Source organism: Grampus griseus (assembly GCF_964374135.1).
Source record: "Grampus griseus genome assembly, chromosome: 15".
NCBI lineage: Eukaryota > Metazoa > Chordata > Mammalia > Artiodactyla > Delphinidae > Grampus > Grampus griseus.
Genome location: NC_139009.1, coordinates 50,703,897 through 50,724,306, shown reverse-complemented (window position 1 = coordinate 50,724,306; position 20,410 = coordinate 50,703,897). Strand labels below are relative to the sequence as shown.

General features: G+C 36.0%; 1 protein-coding gene across 1 annotated transcript in view; it reads right to left on the bottom strand.

Annotated features, from left to right (window-relative positions):
• SANBR (SANT and BTB domain regulator of CSR) overlaps window positions 1-19,664 on the bottom strand; it is a gene marked incomplete at its 3' end in the record, with an annotated part of 64,397 nt that extends 44,733 nt beyond the window's left edge. The window contains exons 1-6 of the mRNA XM_082672119.1: window positions 19,575-19,664; window positions 14,720-14,878; window positions 7,448-7,634; window positions 6,532-6,625; window positions 4,043-4,281; window positions 1,045-1,103 (exon numbers count right to left, since the gene is read on the bottom strand). Coding sequence (XP_082528245.1) covers window positions 1,045-1,103; window positions 4,043-4,281; window positions 6,532-6,625; window positions 7,448-7,634; window positions 14,720-14,869 — 729 coding nt within the window. The 5' untranslated portion in view covers window positions 14,870-14,878; window positions 19,575-19,664. The remainder of the gene's footprint in view (window positions 1-1,044; window positions 1,104-4,042; window positions 4,282-6,531; window positions 6,626-7,447; window positions 7,635-14,719; window positions 14,879-19,574) is intronic.
• Between the last annotated feature and the right edge of the window lie 746 nt (window positions 19,665-20,410).

Below are 20,410 nucleotides of genomic sequence, written 5' to 3'. Positions count from 1 at the left end.
AGTTGTGTTGTGCTTGCTCTCTGACTTTCTTCCCCTTTCTTCACTGTGAGGTGTATTTATTTACTTTTTGAGGTAGATTTGGGTTTTGGGGAAAAACAGCAATGGTTAATTATGCATTCTTCTAAATATTTTGCTATGGCATAAAAATCATCCTTTAGGGCTTAGATTTCAAAAATCAAAACTCAGAGACTCTTTTAGTCTCTGTTTTTTTTCTATAACCCTCCCCTGAAGCAATAAATATCAACAACTGAAAGGAGAGGGACTAAGGAGTACAAAGAATACAGGGAACTAATAAAACTTCAAACAAATAAACTTCACATCTGTTAACACAGCAAAGGAGTATTTTGCTCTGCTTAGTTTTACCAGAGGTTAAAAGCAAATATTCATTTAAATGTTAATTTAAACCACAAAAAACATATAAAAAACATTTGAACAATAAAGAAATTTATTAAATAAAAGGAAAAAGAAGAAAAACAAATATACTTAATGTTACAGCTTGATATGTATGTGTATATATTATGCTTTTATGTTTTATCAACTATTCTTAAACAACAAACATGAGCATGTGGTTTACACATACAAAATTACATTTTTTAGTAGTTGGGTATTTGTTCTTAATTCGCTGAACTATAAATGAAAGACACAAATAAGTAAAACATGCTTAAACCAATTACTTTAATAGTAAAACAAATGTATTCCAATTAATTTTCATTTAATTTGGTTTCAGAGCAAAATCCCTTTTGGGGTAAAATTAATTCTGTTTAGTTTCACCTAATGCAACAGCTAACTCCTCCCTTGAGGATAAATTGTTTGTTTTATAGGCATCATATACTAACGATACATAGTAGCCTTAACAATAGCCTTCCCAATAGAACAAAGTATCTCCAAACACCAGCAGTTTATTCTAATGAATCACACTCTTGAATTAACAACTACTTCAGGAAGATGTCTTAGAATTTTCTAGATACTTGAAGGAAACGTCAAGTTATATGTTAAATCAAGTATGGGTGAATAGAAGAGCTTGAATCTCTTATTAATACTTACTAATGAATCCATTTTCAAAAATTCTGAAGAAATAAGAATTGAAATGACATTTCCTGGCTCTAAAAAAAAAAGAGAAAAATTAAATTCTCCTTTGGATTTGTACTTCAATCTCCTTAGAACAGGCCCTTCTCACCTTAAAAGAGGATGTTACTTTAATAAGAACAATTTAATAAAATCTTACTATGGCTTATATACATGAAAGAAAGAAAATGCAATGTTAAAACTTACAGTATAGAGAAAATGCATAGTAAATTTGCCTTGGAATTAGACTGATATCAAGTAAAAAGACTCCAGCTAAAGATATGATATATGCAAACTCCTCCTTAACTAAACCAGGGAAAAAGATAATTAAAGTTGTGAATATAGCTCATCACACAAAAATGACAGTGAAGCTACTTCAAATGTGGTTCAAATGATTGTTATGAACAAATACTTAATTTAAAAGATTCTGAAAGATAATATAAAATTTACTATTGCAGAAATGCAAAATTACTTCCTAAAGGCAGACTTCGGAGGCACAACCAGGGAAAGGGGGATGCCGGCTGATGCTATCTATCATTTTAGTAAAACATCTTCAGTCATCTCCCATGAGGTATATTTTTAAGAAAAAGAAAAAAACTGTGATTTTTACCATTATAGTACTAAGACAATCCTCCTAAATAAAGGACTATGCAGGCAATGATTAAAATAAGTAATCCCAATCTTTCCTTAAGTAACAATTCTAGATTAAAGGTTCTCAAAGAGAAATGGTAAAGGGAGGAAGGAGACAGTGAAAAAGTTCCTCAGGAAAATATAATATAACCCATTCCAATTAAGACACAAGGTCTGGATTATCAGCAATTTAATTAAAAATTTTGGTAGTTTTCCTAGTTAGAATAAAGATTGCTTTTATAAAAGCTTACATTTGTAGCCACTGATTTAATGTCCAAGATTACAGAGCCACCAGTTTTGCACCACTTTTTTAACCTGTACTATGTTCTTAAACATACTAGATCAAACAGTAATTTTTTTCTCTCTACGTATTTTGATTTTTATTTCACACATACATATCTGCATGGTCTGGAATCTCTGGGCTCTGACTGGTTGAAAATTTTGAGTTAGCAATTTTGTAATTTTAAGGACCATTAGAAACCTTTTTTATTAATTTGGTCACAAAAATGTATTAAATTATGAACTTCCTCAGAAGACTTCTTATATACTGTCAGTATAGGTTTATTTACTAATAAGAGTCTAGAAATATTTTGCTACTACTGTAAATTGCAATTCTCGTGCACAGAAAGACTTCATTAAACCACCAGTGTGATTTCCTATACAATTCAATGCCCCAAAAAGATTACTTAGTAATTAGTCTTCTGATCCTCTAAAACACTGGTTCTCAAACTTTTGCTCTCAAGACCCCTTTAAAAAAATCTTAAAAACTGAAATTCCTGGAGAGCTTTTGTTTATGTGGGTTATATCTATCAGAATTTACCATATTGGAAATTAAAACAGAAATTTAAAAAAATATTCATTTAAAAATAATGAACTAATTACATATTAACATATTTTATGAAAAATAACTATATTTTCCAATAGAAACAAAAAATAGGTGAAAATAACACTGACATTTTTTTATAAATCTCTTCAATGTATGACTTAAGGGAAGACAGCTAGATTCTCTTGTATCTGTTTCCACATTGAATTTGTGAGTAGTCTTTCTTAAAGGTTAGTTGCAATGGGAATTGAAATCATATCAATGAACTTTTCCTATTCTGCTATCTCAAATCCACTGATTTATCTTGTACTTTGAGTGGACCTTCAACCCATGCATGATTTTTTTTAACATCATGCATTGGTCATTAGGAAGATATTGGTTCACTGAGTTATGCAAATCTTCCAAATGTTGAAATATTTCATTGCACAATACACACACACACACACAAAATCTCACCAGTCTCATCAGAAACATCTTTAAATATTGAGGAACTGTCAAGCACATGCAAGCAGATACAAGTTTTCCAATACTCTAAGTCTCACTTGAAAGCTTGAATTTTATCATTGGCAACAAATATTGTTAGTTGTTTCCCTTTAATTGACTGGCTCATTGAATTCATTTTCAAGAAAATATTTGTATGGGGAGTTCCCTGGTGGCCTACTGGTTAGGATTCTGGGCTTTCACTGTCGTGGCCTGGGTTCAATCCCTGGTCAGGGAACTGAGATCCTGCAAGCTGCATGGTGTGGCCAAAAAAAAAAAAAAAAAAAAAGGGAGAGAGAGAGAAAGAAAATATCTGCCAAATGCCTAAGTCTGAATAACCATAACTGGTCAGCCATTCTTCCAAGTAAAAATGGTTTCGTAAAAAAGCAGCTAGTTTGCAACTCAAGCAACTGTACAAATAAATGCTTTTCCTTCAGACAGCCATCATACTTTGGTGTGCAGCAGGAATGCACTTCCTGTGTCATTACACAGAATATCAAAACGATGTATACTCAAGAGTCAAGAGTTAATAAAATTAGTAATTTTTACTGCCTCACCAAGGATATTCTTAAGTGAAAATATTTTTTTTCTTTTTTCCTATGAGCACATGGTGTTGAAGAACACAGTGACCACTAAGACAGTGTGATGCTCCTTCCTTGATGTGTGCTAAAGCTCCAACAGTTTTATCCTCCATTACTTCTGCACCATCTGAACAAATGTCAACAGAGAGAAAGACAAGCAACATACTGGCATTATTAAGCAGATTCTCTTGACCTTGTGGATCCTCTAAAAGGATCTTTAGGACTCCAGTGGTCGGTCACTGTACCATACAGTGAAAATAGCTGATCTAGAGACCTGTCCATTGCCATAAATTCACTATAATTGGCTTACAAAGGGTGAGGTATCAGTTTCCTAAAAGGTGATTACTAATCTGAGCATAAATACTAATGTCTGAACAATTTTCCACATTTCATGTTTGGCCTGAAGCAACTTCCAGCTGACACAAAAATTGCACTACAAAATAAGCAATAGATTGTCTTTTACCTAAAGTGGGCATCTCACAATCTTTATTCTCCTTAGTGTTCCTTTTAACATATTTTATCAACCAGTTGAAAATATGAACGTCACAATGAACTGAAATGTCCACCTCTTCCCAGCGCTGGGCGTCCACAGATAAATATTCAGCAAAGTACTTCATTTCTGATATCAAAAGATCTCGTGGGCAAATAAAATCTTCTTTCAAGTTTTTTGCTTCATCACATACATGGATCACCATGTTTGGCCTTCATAAAAAATGTTACACAGAAATGAAATTATTAGAATTTTAGAAGAGGAGCCAATAATATTGACATTTATTGGAAGTATGAGAACAAGATATTTTTCAAGGTTTTAACCACACATCAGTTTTACAGGGTTTGACATTCAGAAGTTTTCATAAGTGTCTTGCTAACCTGATCTGTATCTGAAAATTGACTAATTTTAGTTAAGCTATTGATTTAATAAAACAAAAATATTTTTACCACAGAACTTATAATTTACAGGGTTTTAAATTTATTTTCAAATTATAAGTTAATTATAATGTTTTTAAAAATACCAATTCACAAAGAAAAATTAAATTATACATTCTAATTCTTGTGAGGAACATAAAACAGCACTTTTACATGGTAATGGGTATGGGATGGAGATATAGATTAAATACTAAAATTTTCTTACTATTAATAAATAGGAAAAACAGTTAAAATTATTCATTGAAGTATCAAAAAATTAGCATAGCTACTTTATTATTTTTAACAGCAAGAAAGCTTGTTTCTAGGCATTCAATAAATATAAATTAGTAAATGTGGTTAAAAATTCTTAAGACTACAACATGCTTATTTACATATTTAAAAAACAATTTAAGAATAAGTTTAGATGATGCATCAGAAAGATTGCTTCAAAAATTCTATACTCCTTGAATTTATATGCCCTTGAAAATTACATCACCACAAAAAGAAACACTAGGTGATCCATAACTGCCTTCATGTCATTACAAAAGGAAGAGATTAGATAGGAAGTGACAGACTACCCTATAATATGAATTTAATGTGTGTTTAATTGAACTTCAAAAAATTTTAATACAGAGAAATTACATTTGAAACAAAACTGGCTACAGAAAAAGGATTAATAATCAATGCTCTGTCAAAGTCAAAGGAATTTATGTAACTTTGCAAGTTGTTCTTTCAAAGAAATTGTGGTCAAAATATAAACAGGTAATGGCTGGTATAATGACGTATGAAATTTCTGTGGCTTTTTGGGGCACAACATAAAATTAGATAATCCTAATTAATTTATCAGATAAATTTTTGTGCCATACCCAAAACCTATCAGTTAAAAATCTATGTGAGGGGGGCTTCCCTGCAGTCCAGTGGTTAAGACTCTGTGCTTCCAATGCAGGGGGCGTGGGTTCAATCCCTGGTCAGGGAACTAAGCCACGTGGTACGGCCGAAAAAAAAATCTATGTGAATAAACTAAAATTCACTAAACTATAAAAGGGTGAATTTTTTTATTGTGGTAAATACACATAACATAAAATTTGCCTTTTTTTTTTTCTTTCGGTATGCGGGCCTCCCACCGATGCGGCTCCCCCCGCCGCGGAGCACAGGCTCCGGACGCGCAGGCCCAGCGACCACAGCCCACGGGCCCATCCGCTCCGCGGCATGCGGGACCCTCCCGGACCAGGGCACGAACCTGCGTCCCCCGCATCGGCAGGTGGACTCCCAATCACTGTGCCACCAGGGAAGCCCCAAAATTTGCCAGTTTTAAATGTACAGTTAACTGGCAGTAAGTGCACTCATATTGATGTGCAATTATCACCACCATCCATCTCCAGAACTTTTCAAAAGGATAAATGTTATAGTATGTGAATTGTATATCAATAAAGCTGTTATAAAAAACTATCAGAACAGAAAATATACAAAGGAGCTTTTAGAGATGATGAAAATGTTCTTTATCTTCATTGGTTATATGGCTAAAACTCATCAAAGTGAATACTTAAATATGTGCAGTTTATTGTATGTAAAATACACAAAACAATACAAAATTATCAAAACTTGCATTATATTGAAAGATGTATTTTAATTTTTAAATATTTCTACAATGAATAATTATATTCAAATAGTTCTAAAACACACATCCAGTTTCTTTAATAAAGTTGGAGAACTAATGGCAGAGACTTTTCTTTGGGTTTTAAAATTCACTTTTCAAAATTTTATGTTAATAGATGTTATTTCTAATACTTACAAGATGAAAATGAATTTTTAAAGTGGAAAACTGTTGTCCAATTTATAAGTTATATGAATAAGCCATACGTTTACCTATCAGGCAACTGTTTATAGTTCAACACATCAACTACCCTCATTTCAATTATTTCAGCAATTGCATAATGTGAAATTCCTAAATTATGGTAACTGATATATAAAATTAGCAATCATATTTTTATAATTTAAAGTTGATATTCATATTAAAGCTTATCTAGCAAAGAACCAGCCTCCTACCCTTCAGATTCTTCAGTCTTTTCTCCACCATTATGAGTAGTACAATTTTCACTTTCTGAAGAACAATTCCTTGTGGAAGCTATACTATGTCTTCCTTAAATACAGAAACAAACACATACAAAAACAAAGGGGGGAGGTTAGCATTTCTAACTGAGAATGGGTTTTTACTTATTGAATGGTTATACTATAAATTCATGGTTCCCAAGAGTACTTAAAGATGGTACTTTGTCAGGTGCCTTAATATTTCTAAAGGTATATGGAAAAAAACAGTACGAAAAAAGGATCACAAATTGCTAACATTACACTGAAGATTTAAAAAATACTAACATGGTGTGTAGGGATGGGGTCAAATTTTCAAAAGCCTACAATATAGTTTTCTCTTCCTGAAGCAAATTTTTATATCAATACTCTGCTGCTGCTGAAATTAAAATAATTCACTACACTGAAGATTTCTAAAACCAGTTATTATTTCCAATGAAGTTGTGGAAAACATCACTTCTACACTGCTGCTATGTCATCTGAAGCTATTGCTGACTCCAATAGAGGGGAGCTGTAGCAAAGATAACATGAGAGGCAAGCAAGATTCTCCCAGTAAAAAAAGAAAAATTAAGTAAAAGGTACAGGTCAAATCCCTTTAAAATTTACAACATAACATAAATAGGCTAATGGACTAGAGTAGTAAATTTTGATAAAGTAAAAAGCTTTTTTTGGTAATAGTGTTTGACCTGTATGTTAACATCTACACTTTTTTTTTTAAATACAGCAAAGACAAATTTCTAAAGCTCAGGAAAATACTAATAGATTTTTCTATTAATGTTTCTATTAGCCTTTAAATAAAGAAAAGTTGATGGGAATGCATAATATTTTGTAGAATTGTCATAAGGACAAGCACTGCATTTTGTTTTTAAAACCTTACCTGTTTTAGAAACTGCATCCTGACCAACTGAAGTCTCCTGAAATTCTCTTTGTGTGCCAAGAAGCGAGGATTTGATATACGTGGCTAAAGTTTCAACAGGACTCTCTCCAGCAGCCATGAGGGGACTACAGTGGTTGTCCACAGGTGAGCTTCCACTGTTCTTCAGTTCATCAAACCTCTTTGCACACTGTAATGACATAAAGGAAGGAAATGCATGTCTGGGGGGTTTTAAATCATTTTTTATAAGTGAATATTAATCTCTTGGGTAACATCTAGAAAATTAGCGCACATTTCAATACATGAAAGCCTCTTACTTTTTTTTTTAAATTCAGGGTGGTTCTTAAAAAAATATGCTTTAACTCAAAGGCATAATGTACTTATGCTTTTGTAGAAAAATGAAGAATGCGTTTATCAACCATATTTCCCCACGGTCTACGTCTATCATTAGTTGATAATTTTAATAATTTAGTTAAAAACTTGGCTTTTATTTTCACACTGTATTTCCACCGGGAACAAGACCAAATTCTAACCTTCAAAGAAAAAAAAAACCAAAAAGTATCTGATTTGTGACACTAGATCTTCTTTATTAAAATAATGAGTCTTTGTTCTTACTAACAGTGAGGTTCACCATGCACAAAATACTGTAGTAACACTTCACGGCCACATATTTGGGCAGTTTGTTCTAGAACAGTGTTTTCCCTTAACCCATTGTTAGTCACGGAATCAATTTAGAAAAGCCCAGATTAGCAACTAAAAAAAAAGAAATAAAATACAATAGATTAGAAAATATCAAGAGTGCATTAAGCATAATAAGGCTAAGTAGTCCTTCACGAAAATGTCCTTTCTAAGTGTGTACTACGTCACAACATAAAATGCCTTCCTTAATGTGGGTCTTGGTCAAACAACACTTCTATAGCATTCATGTTTAAATCTCCAACAGTAGCAACGTGGGTGGCAAATTGCATAGCAGACCAAGTAATCTGGGAGGTGCAAAAGGAGAAAAATATATATCACGTATACACATATATGTTAAGTGAATAATGCATTGGGTATGTCATCATTCATTTATTACACAAAAATTTATCAAGTACTCACTAGATATTAAGCACCGTTTTCAGAAAAGATTGTCTACTAATAGTACTATAGTACTATTACTACAAAGAAATCCCTATTCAAGGCTTAGTCCTTTGAAAATGCATTTAAAAGACACGTAAGTGTAGGACTTCCCTGGCGGTCCAGTGGTTAAGACTCCATGCTTCCACTGCAGGAGGCATGGGTTTGATCCCTGGTCAGGGAACTAAGATCCCACATGCTCCATGGTGCAGCCAAAAGAATAAACAAAAACAAAACAAAAGGTACATAAGTTTAGACTAAAATATTATACTCAGTATGTATGCCCACCTCTTTAAGCAAAGTCTTAAAATTAAATAAAAATAATTAATATGATAAATGAGAAACAGAAAATATTTTTGTATGAGGACTGAAAAAAGCAGTGATGAAGGCCTGGCAAAGAAAAAAAATGCTGTAATGATTAGAAGAATGTACAGGTTCACAGGTACATCTATAGGATAAAGAATATAAGTGATTTAACTGAATCCATTTTTCCTACAAAATGAGTTTATTTTTTGTAACAGTGAAAGTGGTTAGGTAGGCTTTTTTTTTTAATATAAATTTATTTTATTTATTTTTTATTTTTGGCTGCATTGGGTCTTTGTTGCTGCCAGCGGGCTTTTCTCTAGTTGCAGCAAGCAGGGGCTACTCTTCATTGCAGCGCGCAGGCTTCTCATTGCGGTGGCTTCTCTCATTGCGGAGTGCAGGCTCTAGGTGTGCAGGCTCAGAAGTTGTGGCGCACGGGCTTAGTTGCTCCGCGGCACGTGGGATCTTCCGAGACCAGGGCTCAAACCCATGTCCCTTGCATTGACAGGCGGATTCTTAACCACTGTGCCACCAGGGAAGCCCTAGGTAGGCTTTTAAACTGTAGATTCTTCTGATACCTTTTAGGTAATGCTTATAGCTATATTGGAAACTGAATGTAGGTTTATTTTATTTAACAAAGCTTACAACAATTTCTAATACTTATGAAATAATAAAATTATGAAACCTGAATATTTGAAATGAACACATGATTGCTTAAACAAAAAGCAAGTGAACTGTGAATAATTTAAAGTACATTGTTAAATCTTCTTTTGTGTTTAAGCAAAAATTACATGATATCTATATGCAAAAGAAAGGTTGGACCCCCTACCTCACACCATATAAGAAAATTAGCTCAAAAGAGATCAAAAACTAAGTATAAGAGCTAAAACTATAAAATTATTAGAAGGCAATATAGGTAAAAATCTTCATGACCTTGGTTAGGTGATAGTTTCTTAAACACTAAAAACACAAGCAATGAAGAAAAATTAGATATACTAGGCTTCAATAAAATTTAAAACTTTGTACTTCAAAGGACACCGTCAGGGAAATGAAAAGACAGTCCACAAAATAGGAGAAAATATTTGCCAATCACATATCTGACAAGGGACTTGTATCTAGAATACATAAAGAACTCTTACCACTCAATGATAAAAAGACAACACAATTGAAAAATGGGCAAAGGATATGAATAGACATTTCTCCAAAGAAGCTCTATAAATGGCCTATAAGCACATTAAAAGATGGTCAACATCATTAGCCATTAGGAAAATGCAAATCAAAATCATAATGAGTTAACACTTCACACACACTAGGATGGCCATAATAAAAAAGACATAATAAAAGTGTTGGCAAGGATGTGGAGAAATTGGAACCCTCATACATTGCTGGTGAAAATGTAAAATGGTATAGTCACTTTGGAAAAATTAGGTACATTATTTTAGCTAAGGTAAATGCTTATCTAGAAAATTTTAATTCATCCTTTCTCCACTTCCAAAATACCAACAGGTCAACTTCAAAATGAAAAAAAAAAAAATCCGGAGATTTAGAGAACATTCAAGAAACTTTAAAAATATATAATTTTGGGGACTTCCCTGGTGGTCCAGTGGTAAAGAATCCGCCTTCCAATGCAGGGGACACGGGTTTGATCCCTGGTCAGGGAACTAAGATCTCACATGCCATGGGGCAACTAAGCTTGCACGTCACAACTACTGAGCTCGCGCACCTCAACTAGAGAGCCTGCATGCCACAAAACACAGAGCCTACGCACCCTGGAGTCTGCGTGTCACAACTAGAGAAGGGAAAACCCACACGCCGCAACGAAAAGATCCCATATGCCTCAACAAAGACCCTGCGTGCCGCAACTAAGACCTGACACAGCCAAAAATAAATAAATAATAAATAAACCTTAAAAAAATATATATATAGTTTCTTTTTGTCCACCAGATAGTAAAACAATATTGAAAATAAGTCAGTACGGAACAGTCAATAGGATTAGATAGAGAGATCAATGGATTAGAATGGTAAGTCGAGAAATAGATCTGAAGGTAAAATTTCAAACCAGTAATAAAGAATGGACTATTCAATAAATGTTGAGACAACTAACTAGTCATTAGGAAAAAAGTTAAAACTAAAAAAATTCCAGGGACTTCCCTGGTTGCACAGTGGTTAAGAATCTGTCTGCCAAATGCAGGGGACACAGGTTCGAGCCCTGGTCTGGAAAGATCCCACACGTCGCAGAGCAACTAAGCCCGTGCGCCACAACTACTGAGCCTGCGCTCTAAAGCCTGTGCACCACAACTACTGAGCCTGCACTCTAGAGCCCATGTGCCACAACTACTGAAGCCCGCGTGCCTAGAGCCCATGCTCCGCAACAGGAGAAGCCACGGCAATGAGAAGCCCGCACACCGCAACAAAGAGTAGCACCCACTAGCCACTAGAGAAAGCCAGCGCGCAGCAATGAAGACCCAATGCAGCCAAAAAAATAATTAAAAAAAAAAATTCCAAGTGGAGTCAACATTTAAATGTAAAATAAAAAGTAGTCAGCAAAATGTAGGTGATTTTATATTATTCACAGTCTTTAGGTTGAGAAGGTTTCTAAACATGACAAAAAAGGAGAACATCAAAGTAAAAGATTCACAGATTTTTAACATAAACTTTTAAACATGTGCATACAAGAGACTATCATTAATAACTTATAGGCTGAAAAAAAACTGAGAAAAATAAGCTAGATTAAGGGTTTATATATTCAATACATAGAAAACTGTTATTAAACTAGTAAAACAACAAATTTACAAATACTAAAAGGATATGGAACAATAAAATATAAAACATTCATCCTTTAGGATTTAAAGAAAGGGAAATGAAAACTGTGATGAGATAACATTAAAATCATATAAATATTTATTTACATATAAATAAGAATTTTGAAAAGACACACAGAGAAATAACACTTGATATATAAAGTGCAAGGATCAGGCACTCGGCTATTTTGACTGGAGTACAACATGGATGACCCTTCCAGTGGACAATATGTAACAAAAGCCTTAAAAATGCACATGCCCTCTAATGAAGCAATTCTGCTTCTGAGATTATCCCCTAAGAAAAGAATAGGATATTTGTTACAGTAGTCAAAAGTTGGAAACAATAGCTTAAATATCCAATAAAAGGTTCAATAGATTATGATTTAGCTCAAATAACAGTATACTGTCATCAAATGTAGAACTCTAGCAACTGACACATAAAGATGTTTACAATATGCTAAGTGAAAAACAAAGCAGCAAAGTAGTACATTTGTTACATGTCCACTTTTAAGAATTCATATATGAATAGAAAAGAATCTGGAAGGATATATACAAGGTTTCAACAGCTTACTTTAGGTAGGGTCATATTTATAATTCTGATTTTTCACTTGTTTCCTTGTGTGTGTGTGTGTTATGTTTGTGTGTGTATTCTTTGAGGATATGTCTTGTTTAGTAATAAGAAATTAATTAAAAATTAACATTGCTGGGCTTCCCTGGTGGCGCAGCGGTTGAAAGTCCGCCTGCCAATGCAGGGGACACGGGTTTGTGCCCCGGTCCGGGAAGATCCCACATGCCGCGGAGCGGCTAGGCCCGTGAGCCATGGCCACTGAGCCTGTGCGTCTGGAGCCTGTGCTCCGCAACGGGAGAGGCCACAACAGTGAGAGGCCCACGTACCGCGAAAAAAAAAAAAATTAACATTACTTAAAAACAGTCTGATTCACATTTAGTTGCATTTTAGTTAAAAAAATAATTTCTTGGGAATTCCCTGGTGGTCCAGTGGTTAGGGGTCCGTGCTTCCACTACAGGGGGCACGGGTTTGATCCCTGGTCAGGGAACTGCAAGCTGCACAGTGCAGCCAAAAAAAAAACAAAGTTCTCAACTGAGTGAATTTGAATATACAGTGGATATTAGATGATAAGATGGAGTTATTGTTAATTTTCTTAGGTTTGATCATGGTACTGTAGTTATGCAATAATATCCTTATTTTAAGATGTATGCTACAGTCTATGAAGTATCGTGATGTCTGAAACTTACTTCTAAGTGTCAAAAAAAAAAAGTTACATAAAGAGATCAAGCAAACACCTAGAATTGCTGACTCCAAATAAAGGATATAGGGATGCTATACTATTCTGTTAACTTTTCTGTACGTTTGAAAATATTCACAATAAAAAGTTGGAAAAATAGTCAAATTCACAGGTTTGCCTTGTTTTAAAACCTAACACGTAAAATTCCAAAAGATGAAAAAGTATAGATTAGGGAATGATAACATACACTTAATAATAAATTCCCTCATCATTTCACAAAGACCTATAACATAACCGAGGGCAAGTAATCCCTGTGGGTACTGGTTTTCTCAGCTGTAAAAGAAGAGGGTAGAACTTGGTTCATTCACTGATCCTATAGGTATTTATTGAGTGTGTATTATGGGCCAGGCAGTGGTGCATATGCTTAAAACCTACTGGGTAAAATCACTAATGTCCTTTCTACTTCTAGAAATCTGAGAATGACTCATCCACTTTAGGGTTCCTTTTAACAGCAAAAAATTCTGAGGTCAGTGTTTCTCCAACTAGGGTGCATAGATGAATTACCAGAAACCTAAGAGTTCCCTAGAAGAGTTTTTAGATTGTGAGTTTTGATTCTGAGGATAACATTAATAAAATCATCCAGGTCATTAGGATGACAGAATATTTCCGTGCCTATTCGCTTTTCTGTTGTAAATTAATTGTAAATTAAGTTGGTACCAAGAAATATTTTAATTGTCCACGGCTAATTTTATTTTTCTATTATTTATTTATTTATTTATGGCTGCTCTGGGGTCTTTATTGCTGTATGCGGGCTTTCTCTAGTTGCAGTGAGCAGGGGCTACTTTTCGTTGCAGTGTGCGGGCTTCTCACTGCGGTGGCTTCTCTTGTTGTGGAGCACGGGCTCTAGGTGCGAGGGCTCAGTAGCTGTGGCGCACGGGCTTAGTTGCTCCGCGGCATGTGGGATCTTCCCGGATCAGGGCTCGAACCCGTGTCCCCTGAATCGGCAGGCAGATTCTCAACCACCGCACTACCAGGGAAGCCCCCACAGCTAATTTTAATAAAGGACAATGTGGAGAAGAAACCTGGTATAGAGAAGAGATGTGTTAGTGCCAAGGGAAGGCAAGTAATGTCCTGGCACAACACACAGCTTCATGGTAGAGGGTTAAAGAGAGAAAAGTGGGGAAAGAGTAAAGGCTTTGAAGGGCACATGGCAGTACAGGCTAAATGCAAAAAAATTTGTGCCACAAGAGGCTACACAAATATTTGCATTATAATCAGCAATTTAATTTCAGCAAAACACTATTACTTATCACATTAAGTAAGCTTATTAGTTTGAATTGTGTTGGTTTGAGTTTTCACTTGTCTATAAAATGTAAATTTGGTTTATGATCGTATAGGTGTGTTTATACCCAGTATTGTTAGTGCACATTTAATTTCCACTATAATAATTTAAGTCATCATTGGCAGTTTTCAAGGTTTTTTTCCTTTAAAAAGTCTGTACATTACTCAAGTTTGAAAAGCATAGCATTAGCAATTTAATAAAACTGGATTTACAAAAATGTTATCTACCCATTCAGTTGTAAACATTTAAGATAAGGTTGAATTTAAACATACCAGGTGGATTAATATATCATATAATTTACATAGATTATATTTAGCCAAATTGCATCGTATGTATGCATATTCAGTATTTATATGTGCATATGAATATGTAAAACTCAAATATTTCTTCTTAGTATAACAGTTATTCCTTTAAATTGATCACTTTTTCTGATCTCTTTTCAGTAGATACCTGGAAAACTGTTACTTACCTCTTTGGGTGTTAATCCAGGCACAAGCCTTGCCACTGATTCCCAGTTGATGGTCTGGTGGATTCCAATTAATGGGTAAAGGATCATGTCCAACACCATTTGGTTGTTATTGTTTAGGAAATTGTTGTTTTCTGAATATCCATGACTCATCTTTTGGAACTAGAGACAGAGAAGACAAATAGATTTATTTGCATCTGAAATCCAAATGTTTTCAGAACATTATAAATCAGTTATAATTCATTCCTAAGAATTATCTCCTAAGAATTATCTACTACTACATAAAGGAAAGATAAAACTGACCTAAAATCAAAACAGAATATATAGCTCAAATCTCTTCAAATATAACAGCCTTTGAATATTATGGATGGGTGGATAGATAGAAGGATGGACAGATGGGTAAATATGTGATTAAAAAAGTATGATAAAATGTTAAGGGCAGAATATAAGTGACGGGTATACAAGTGTTCACTATAAAATTCTTTTGATTTTGCTGTATGTTTAAAATTTTTCATAATAATATGTTGAGAGAAAAAGTTGAATACAATATATCTTCCTTAAAAAAAATCCTTATGTATGCCTGATCTGTATTTTGATTAGCAGTTCATGGATGGTAGAACTAAACTGTGGAAAAAAAAAAAAGCCAGTTAAAAAGAATGATAATTTCATTGCAGTCCTAAGCCATATTTCCTTTATTTCTCTGTGAGTGAATGTCCATGCTATAAACAATGGAGGCTGAGTATACTTAATTTTGACTGATGTAATCAAATGAAACTTAGAATTAAGTTAATCTGACATTTTAGGGTAAGCATAATCATTGTTACTACGCATGTGATTATGAGTTATATATGGTGGGGAGAGTATATCAACAAATGTAATTAGCATTGTTTTTATATGTTTGAAACATTTTTTGGAAAGTCCTTATTCCTTATCTTCAGAAGCAATGTGACAACTGGCCTGATAAGGTTTAACCCTTACACACATCCAAACAAACACCCTGACTCTCATATATAAAAAGCCAAGGCACCTCCACACACATACACACATGCACTCACACCTGCAGAGTGGAGGCTTCGCCTGCTTCTTCATCTGGCTCCCCACCCTCTCTCCTACCATCACACATCCTCTGGTTCAATCCAGGAGACCTTGAATCAAGTGACTAAGGGTGTGTCCAAAATCTTCAGGCAACAGGATGACCAAGAAAAAAGTCTCTAGAAGGCTTTCCAAATGGATGTCGCTCAATAAACATTTAGTGAGTCCCAACTATAAGCCAAGCATTGGGGGTACCATAATAAATATGGCATGGTCCCTGTCCTCAAGGAGTTTACTAGTAGAGAATTGAGGATACAAACAGACAAACATCATTTTAATATCACTTGCTGACAGCCAAAGCAGAGGGGAGCCATCAGGGGCAGAGGAGGGACACATAATAGCTGTTGGTATTGTGGAGGAGGGTAAGGCCGCAGTACCAAAGAGAAAAAGAAGCTACCTCCTTTAACCTTAGAGAATTTTAAGAACTTATTTACTGAATATTTACTAGGAGCCTGGAGCTGGGCTAAGCCTTTTATGTAAGTTATTTCAATTCTCACCACAACCCTATAAGATAGATGCTTTCCCCAATTTTACAAGATGAAGAAACACATTCAGAAAAGTTAAATAATTTGTACAAGGCCACAGAACTAGTAAGAGGGAGATCAAAGACTCAAATCCAGGTAAAACTGACTCTCAAATCCATGCTCTTTCCATTATATTCTAGAAGGAGAGTATAGGGAAGACAGCAGTTGGGAATGATGGCTTAGGGTAGAGAGAGTCTAAACATTTTGAAGTTAGTTATGATTCAATGAAACAATTTTGAAAGCTGTTTGTGAGGCAAGGGAGGGAGAAGGCTGTGGTATCGAAGAGAAAAAGAAGCTACTCTCTTCAAATTTAGAAAATTTTGAGAATTTATGTCGATTATATCTCAATAAAGCTGAAATTTAAAAAAAAAAAGAATTTTAACATTTACTGAGGCCTCACCATGTGCCAGGCATTATATATGAAGTCAGAACATAAATTTACAGATGAAAATAATGACAAAGATTTACAGCTAGTCATATCTATGACTTAACTGATGTTGAATCTGGGTTGGGAATATAATCTCCAAATATAAGCTGTTCCTATGGAAAAATATTATCTATTTTAAGACAAGAAGTATAAAGCAAAGATCCACTGAGAAACCAGTATAGTGGAAAAAGCAATGAACATAGGAGTCTGAAGCTCTGGTTTGAGTTTTAACTCCACACAAGTTAGTCAAGGCAAGTCATTTGAAATTCTGCAATAAAAAATAAGTGCTGGTAATACCTCTACTTGACATCATACAAATAATCAAAGGGATTATTTTTGTGAAGGCACTTTGAAGACAATAAAAGCACCTTACAAATGTGATGCAACATAAAATAACAGTATCTACCTCCTAGGATCCTGCTAAGGATTATGTGAGATGTTTAAATGTTGGAATGAAGAAGTTCTCAGTTAAGTGTTAACTATGATTAGTACTATGTAATTGTTTACATAAAATACTGATGTAGGACATCAGGTGGTAGACATCATAAAGTTATCCTACATGTTTCTGCATGAACATTAAAAAGAAACAAAGAAAAAACTAAGCACTCTAAAAATCACAGCTTCCTAGCAACCAGAGAGGTACCTTGTTGATGGGCCAGAATCGTGTTGGGTATGGACCCTGGAGCCAGACTACCCAAATTTTTGTCCTGGTTCTACCACTTAAGGTATTATCTGGTTCTGATTACGTACCTCTATGCCTCAGTTTCCTCATCTGTAAAACAAAGAAAAATAGTAGCTAGCCCACATACTTTTGAGGACATATGGACAGTACTACCTGGCACTTAGTACTACATAATGTTTGTAGTGGTAACGTTACCATTCCAAAAATCCTCAGATTAAACGGATTCAAAAAGATAAATGTGACAGATGAAAGGAGAGACAGCAACTTTCCAAGAAGTATGCTCTCAACAAAATGAGTAGAAAGTCAGATCTAGATTCTTATCTAGTTTACCATTTCCAGCAGTACAACCTATGATTTCAGTGGTCTCGGCTACAACATAAGGAAAATAATACCTACCTTTGAGGTTATTGTAAGGATTTGATAATATATATAACACACTACCTGGCATACAAAAGGTGCTCAATAAATAATTTATTATTGCTATTATTATTTTCCTATTTTGGCCATTATTGGCATAAAAATTGCCAAAAATTAGTTTAATAATGTAAAACAATACCTTGAGACCAGTTGAAAATAGATTTTACAGAACTTCACTGTTCTCTACTTGTGTGCCTAGCACATCATCACTTTTCATACCACGCAATTTGAGAAGTATGTTAGAGCATGGGGTATTTTATTACAATTTGTTTGGGCCTCAATAAAAATTAGTCTGAAACAGAATTCAGGGAAAGGACGTGGGTGCTGTTTTTTTACTTCGCTTCGAAAAAGATTCATTTAAAATTTCTAAAATATTTATTGTGGCCTACAACGTGCAGGCACCTGTTAGCTAATCAAAAATACTGTTCATATAAAATAATTAAAACTTGTATGTGTATTTCCAATATAATACTACTCATTTATAATATATACGTTTAAGAATAATTTAAATCATCTAAATATGAAAAAAAATTTTTCTGTTAACATTTTCTTTACACAACTGAATCATACCAAGCAAGGGAAAACTACCCAGTATTAATTCCAGTTAAACGAACGTTCAAGAAAGCATCCCTTAAAGTCAGAATGTAAGTATGAAAGGTATAGCATTGATGGATAATCCTTAATAAATTCTCTGAGTAGCTGTCACAGTGCCTCCCATTCCGGTAAAGAAGTATAGACTTATTGAAAACTGCCAATAAGAAAAAGTCTGAAGCTCAAACTATACACTATTACTAGATCTACGCCCATTCATGATAAAACATGAAAAAGATGTTAAAGTTTAATGTGAAACGTGTTATTTACCAAAAATAAAAATTCTATTTGTTTAATACTCTACACTTTTAAAGAACACATCTCATGTCGTCTCCCCCATTCCCACAATCGTAGTTTATTTAAATGTATTAATAAAACCAATGTAATTAAGACCAGAGGTCCACGACTGGCATCTGTATTTTCGTTTTCTTTTTTCAAACAGAAAAAGGGTCTTGTAGACAGAGACTTCTTCCCCTGGGCAGAGGAAGGTGGGAAGCGACGGCGGCCAACAGGGCAGGTCAAAGGCCTCTGGCATAACAGAGGGTGGGGGATAACAGAGTTATTCCGCACTAGGGTAGAAGCCTTGTGCCCAGGCTTTCTGACCACGAATGAGAACGGAAGCAGCTGGCTTTCATCGTGAAGGGGAAAATAAAATCACAGCTGAAACCTAGGAAGAATAGATCAAAGCCCTGCAAACCGTCGGCCCAGAGGCTCGCTGCGCAGCACGTCCTTGGGGCAGCCCAGACCTTCGCGGTCTCCCCGCCTCCCCCGGAGGGGCAGAAGCTCCGAGAGCTGAGCGGGTGAGGGGCGGACAAAGGCGCGGGGCGGACAGCTTAGGCGACGGAGGGGAAGATGCGGGGCAGGGACCCAGGGCGAGGCCGGGAGGCAGACGCCGGGGGTCCCTCAGCTGGTTCGCAGGCTGGACGGGCTTCGGGGACCTGGAGTAGTCACGACTGGCGGGCTGCGGGTTGCGCGTGGGGGCGTTCGGAGGCACTTTGGGCAAGCTGGACCCCGGCCGCCAGGGGAGGAGGCCGCAGAGGGAACCCGCTAGCTGCCAGCGGTACCGCCTCTCGCCACACTTCCCGCCCCCAACCGGCACGCGAGCCCCCTCGGCGTCTCGCTCACCTCTACGCCGGGGCGGCCCTCGCTGTGCCTCCGTCACCTGCAGAGGCCGGTACCGCCCGCGCCATGAACCGGCCGCAGCGCCCTCACAAGCCACCCCCGCCCGCTAGCAGGAGACTGCAGGGTACCAGCTCCGCGGGGCGGGGAGCGCGGGGATCAAAGCCGCTAGCCAATCGTAGGCCAGCGCCTCTGCGGCGCAGCCAATGAACGACAAGCCCCTGCCGGGAGGGAGGGAGCCAAGGAGCTGCGGCGGCGACTGGTCGCTGCGCCTAGCCTTTGCCTTCCTCCTCCCCGGCCCCACCTCGCATTCACTCTAGTCGCAGTGCAGCGTGCCACCCTACCAGCGTCTTGTCTCTTAGCAACCAGAGGCCCCGAGCCAGAACTTACATGATCAACTCTGAGTCCAGAAGAAAGGGGAACGTAGGGGAGATAGAAGAACTCAGATAAAAATTGGGTGAAATTGTTGGAGTCTTTGGTATACCTGATTAGGTAGAATGGGAAAATTGCATGATCTGAGCGACATCAAAAGAATCTAGGGTGAAGCACTGTCTTCATCAGGAGGCATCTCTTGAAAAATGTAAATAGCTCTGGGTTACAGGTTGAGTTTTCATACATTAATATGTTCAGCCAAGTGTGTTATTGTGGTGACTACTGCTGGGAACCTAGTCAGATGTATAAAGTTCAGTCTTGTAGGGTAAATGCTACATGTCAGTGTTCCTTTTTTAAAAAAATTTATTTTATTGAAGTATAGCTTGTTTACAGTGTTGTGTTTCTGCTGTACAGCAAAGTGATTCAGTTACACACATATTCTTTTTCATTATGGCAGGATATTGAATATA